The 4,543-nt window shown below is 41.9% G+C and overlaps 1 protein-coding gene across 2 annotated transcripts; it reads left to right on the forward strand.

Annotated features, from left to right (window-relative positions):
- The first annotated feature begins 823 nt into the window (after positions 1-823).
- Positions 824-4,285, forward strand: zfp64 (zinc finger protein 64 homolog (mouse)). 2 transcript variants are annotated; one of them, XM_079478070.1, is made up of 6 exons: positions 824-1,095; positions 1,486-1,623; positions 1,712-1,822; positions 1,920-1,982; positions 2,059-2,310; positions 2,541-4,285. In XM_079478070.1, exons 1-6 carry the CDS (start codon positions 1,074-1,076, stop codon positions 3,890-3,892), a joined length of 1,938 nt encoding a protein of 645 aa, XP_079334196.1. In that variant the 5' UTR covers positions 824-1,073; the 3' UTR covers positions 3,893-4,285. The 2 variants fall into 2 exon arrangements, with proteins under 2 accessions (XP_079334196.1, XP_079334197.1); XM_079478071.1 differs by lacking the exon at positions 1,920-1,982 and having other exon boundaries at positions 860-1,095; positions 2,541-4,204.
- Positions 4,286-4,543: the final 258 nt, after the last annotated feature.

The following is a 4,543-nucleotide window of genomic DNA, read 5'->3' on the forward strand; positions in this document are numbered from 1 at the left end:
CACTTTAATGCTATTGTTAGACCAAGTGCGAGTCGACTATGCTATGAAGGGGTCGGTGTTTGCATTTAATCCATAAATCATGAGGGAAGACTCTTAAAAGCAGCTGTTACTAAACAGTGTCTACATATACATTTAGTCATTTAGCAACCGCTTTTATCCAAAGCGACTGAGAAAGAGTTCTGGGAGCAATAAGAGATATGTCATACAAGAGTAATAGTACAATAGATACGGTCTAGTTTGCATTACCAGTGGTTTTTAAAGACAGCTGAAATTACCCACAGATCTGTGCCAAAACTGCAATGGGTGCGTTTTATTTATTTATTATGTGAAAATTCCCACAGTGTCAAAAAATGAATGATTTCCAAAGAACGATATGCACTGCCAGGAAAGTTTCAATGACCGGGAAAACTCCTTATAAGTACAACACATTTTGCTGAATCCTTATTCAAAGGCTTACCAAACACATTGAAATGTGATAAAATCATTAAAAAAGTCAGTATGCCAGCTTCTATTCATGGTTACACTTGGTTAATGTAAATGTAAACATTAAATAAAAATGTAATAAACGCAATAAAATCAAATTTGACATGAAATGCCATATTCTGATATGTATGCTGCTGATGTGCATGTTTTCTATAGGGCCCAGCTTACGTATATTTTGCGTCGTATGTCTTCTATAATGTACGATGTGTTCTTTTTATACATTTAATTTCGTTTGAAATTTGTTTGCTCGTTTTCTTTTGATTTCTTCTTCATCATTATGCCTTAAACCTCGAAACCTGTTTGTCGCAACGTCATTAATCGAACAGCACGGGGCGCTGCCGCGTTCAGTCAATCGCTGTGCCGCCAAACGCGCACCAGCGAAGAAGTGATGTTTACCGACAAGCTGTTCCAACTGTCGCAAAACCACCAACGCTACGGAGAACTCTCGCATGACAAAGAGACGTGTTAAAGTTTTTAAATCATTTTAATAATTGTCATCACATCCAGATCATCTGATCATAATAATAATCTCAAGAGTGTGAATACATGTCAGTGAGTGGGAGAGACGGAGAATCGGTTTATTGATTCACATGGCATCATTCAACACAGAAGGTAACGCATTCTTCCCAAGCGACGTTTGTTATGTCATCGTGTATAATGTTTGTCAGTATATGAATAAAGTCTGTATGTATGTATTTAGATGCATTGCGCATGGTGTATTTATGTAATTTGATGTGTTGTATATAATATTATTATGAAGTCTCATATGAACTTCGTTTTTTAAATAACACAACTATACATAATCATGCTAAACGTAATAGAAACGTGTAGGCTTGATTCCATAGTAAGTGTTACTACCATATTAATAGCAAGGTTCTCTTTTATATTGAAGGGCTTGAGCTGTCATGCTTGTCAATGTGTCCTAATTCATTAAATGTGGCTTTATAAATCTAGTTTATTTTCATATACAGTGGTTTCATTTACTGTATTTCTCTTTATCAGTTGAAGTGAGTCCAGACGTCCACATCTGCGGCTTATGCAAACAGCAGTACAACAGCGTTGAGCTCTTTTTTGCCCACAAGCAAAATGACTGTCAGGTCCCTCCAGATAATATATCGGGCCGAAATGTTGTTTCTAACGGTAAGTCTGATGTTTAAGCGCTGATGTCACTGTTTAAGTTCAACGTTCACCGCATGTGTTCAAAAGCTAACCAATGTTTTTTTTAAAGAGTCCTTTCATGCGTGTGCATCAAAAGTTAAAAAGAACCTCACCCAGAAAGCTCCCTGCAAGAAGCTGAAACCCGCCTTGACTCAGAAAAGACACGTATGCATCTACTCGGGTAAGTTGACGATAACACTGTGTTTTCGTTTCAGTTGGCTTATGTGTTACATCATAATATCTTTGTGTGGAGTTTGAGATTTATTGTGTGTCTGAAGGTTGTACGTTCAAAACTCAGTATGGCCAAAAAGACATGGAGAGACATATTTTAACACACACTGGTAAGTGGTTTGTTGGATCTGTCGTGTCTGTTGAGAGAAGATCTGTTCTGATTCGAGATCTGACTGGATTTCACAGGTGAACGACCGTTCGAGTGTGAACTCTGTCACAAGCGATTCAGTCGTCGAGATAAACTGAATCTCCACAGCCGTATGCACACAGGAGAGAAGCCGCACAAGTGTAAATACTGCGCTTACGCGGCGGCCGACACCAGCAGTCTGAAGAAGCATCTCCGCATCCACTACGATGAAAGACCCTTCAAGTGTCAGATATGCCCCTATGCCAGCCGAAACTCAAGCCAGCTCACCGTTCACCTGCGGTCTCACACAGGTGAGGACAGATAATGCACCAGAGACACAGTTTTTGATCAATGTTGAAAAATGTTTAAATATCTACATTTCACAGGATGTTAAGAATATAAAGGTTCTGCCTAAAATGTTTGCAAAAAATTTTTTTTCCTTCTAGCCCTACTTGCATGTCATGAAAATCTAAAAGTAAATTGTACTATATTAAGATTTTCTTAAGATTTAAGTTTATTTAATTGAATGTTTCTGCCCCAGGTGACGCTCCGTTTCAGTGTAGCCAGTGCGATGCCAAATTCAAGATCAACTCGGACCTGAAGCGTCACAGTCGAGTGCACTCGGGTGAGAAGCCCTATAAGTGTGATCTCTGTGAGTATCGCTGCGCCATGAAGGCCAATTTAAAATCCCACGTCCATCTTAAGCACAGCGGCGTCGACTCCTTCCGTTGCTCTGAATGTGACTTTCAATGTTCCACCAAAGCCGCCCTGCGACACCACTCCCGTCAGCACCAACCCGTCCAGGCCCTGCAGTGCAGCGAGTGCAGTTACTCTTGCTCCAGCAAGGGGGCACTCAAGATACACGAGCGGGTGCACTCAGACGAACGGCCCTTTAAATGCGAACACTGTTCCTTTGCCAGTAAGCAGCGTAGCAATTTGTTAATTCACAGAAGGAAGTGTCATGCGGATAAGCCGGAAAGGCAGGGTAAGATGGTGAGAGGGGGCGGGGCAGGGGAGGAGCCCCCCAAACCTCTCAGCTCACGGTACAGGGCGAGATTGGAGGCAGCGCGGGCATTCCGTTGCGACCTGTGCGAAGCTTCGTTCGTACGGGAGGATTCGCTTCGGAGTCACAAAAGGCAGCATAATAAAAACACATATCAGGGTTTGACGCAGTCGCAAGCCACTGTTACAAAACTGCCTTTGCAGGATGCAAACCAAGCCCACGTCACAACCAGCACACCATCGTACAGCGGAAATCATCTAAAGATCATTGTAGCACCAACTATAAGACAAGAAGGTACTTTTACCACGGTAGGAAAGACCGAAGTTTTGCTCGCTCACGAGGAGCACGATGTGATTTCGAGCCCTGTAATACAACACGTCGACCTGCTAACAACCATGCAGCACATTTCTCCGACACCAGAGGGAGCTCTCGAGCACCAGACGGTTCTGCTCACCCAAATCGGACGCGATGAGGAAAACACCTTTGAGACATGTGAAGCTGCCCCTCCCGTTCAAAATTTCATCACTTCCTGTTCTGCATCTGCTTCAGACGCCACACACACCTTCATCACTTCCTGTTCTGACCTGGAAAGCCTTCACACGCTCATCCAGGAGGGCGGAACTGAAGTCACGGTGGTGACGGAGAGGAGCCCCCCCATCGCAAAACCTCTGGATGGTGATGGTGTGTCATCTGAGGACGTATGTAAGAGAGCAGAACAAGTAATGTCTGAAGGAAGTCTGGATATCGGTCCACCGGAGACCATTCTTGTTCAAAGTATTCCTCTGACTATTTCGACCCAAGATCAGCAGACTAACTTGTACCATCTGTCTGAACATATATTTTCCGGTACTGGGACCGTAGACATCAGTGAAGAATGTTTAAAAAGTTAAATTTGTTTGTTGAAGCGGTCCGAGACCTAAGCTTTTGTTTTTGAGACATCACTACTGGCTGTACATTGTCTGAAACGCCGGCAACAATTATTATCTCGTTCTCTGATTTAGTTAAATTATGTTTTGCTAAACTGTTGAAGCTGTTCAGTATTGTTTTTTTACATGGAAATCTGTACCATCACCACAATCATTTAAAAACATTCACATCTCTTATATATTAGTCAGGATACAGGTGTGCAGGACGAGGGACTCATAGATCTACATTCAAGTTCCCCTGAACCAAGATGTTGAAATAAACACGTTCCTGTTACATTTTTTATTGTGTTGTGCTGTTGTATATTGCTGTTTTTGGAGTGGTGTGGTGTAGTGGTTAACAATGAGGTTGTAGGTTTGAACTACTAGCGTCTATTTGTCCTTAAAAACACATGTTTGCTTGAAACATTTTGTACAATAACGTAAACACAAATGCTAGTTGGATTTTACAGCATTGCGTTCTGAAATAAGTCAAACAGTAACACAATACCGTCTCAAAGAAAAGAACCAGGAAATGTTTTTGCTTAAAGGGATATTTCATACGCAAAACTACATTTCCCCATGTTTTACGCACCCTCAAGGCATCCTGACTGAATATGACTTTCTTCTTGAAGTTAC

The sequence above is a fragment of the Barbatula barbatula genome, assembly GCF_947034865.1.
Source record: "Barbatula barbatula genome assembly, chromosome: 17".
NCBI classification, from domain to species: Eukaryota; Metazoa; Chordata; class Actinopteri; order Cypriniformes; family Nemacheilidae; genus Barbatula; species Barbatula barbatula.

Coding starts and splice junctions, on each gene's coding strand:
- zfp64 (XM_079478070.1), top strand. CDS start 1,074: ATGGCATCATTCAACACAGAAG. Junction 1,823..1,919: donor ACACGTATGCATCTACTCGG/GTAAGTTGACGA, acceptor GTGTGTCTGAAG/GTTGTACGTTCAAAACTCAG. Junction 2,311..2,540: donor TCACCTGCGGTCTCACACAG/GTGAGGACAGAT, acceptor TTTCTGCCCCAG/GTGACGCTCCGTTTCAGTGT.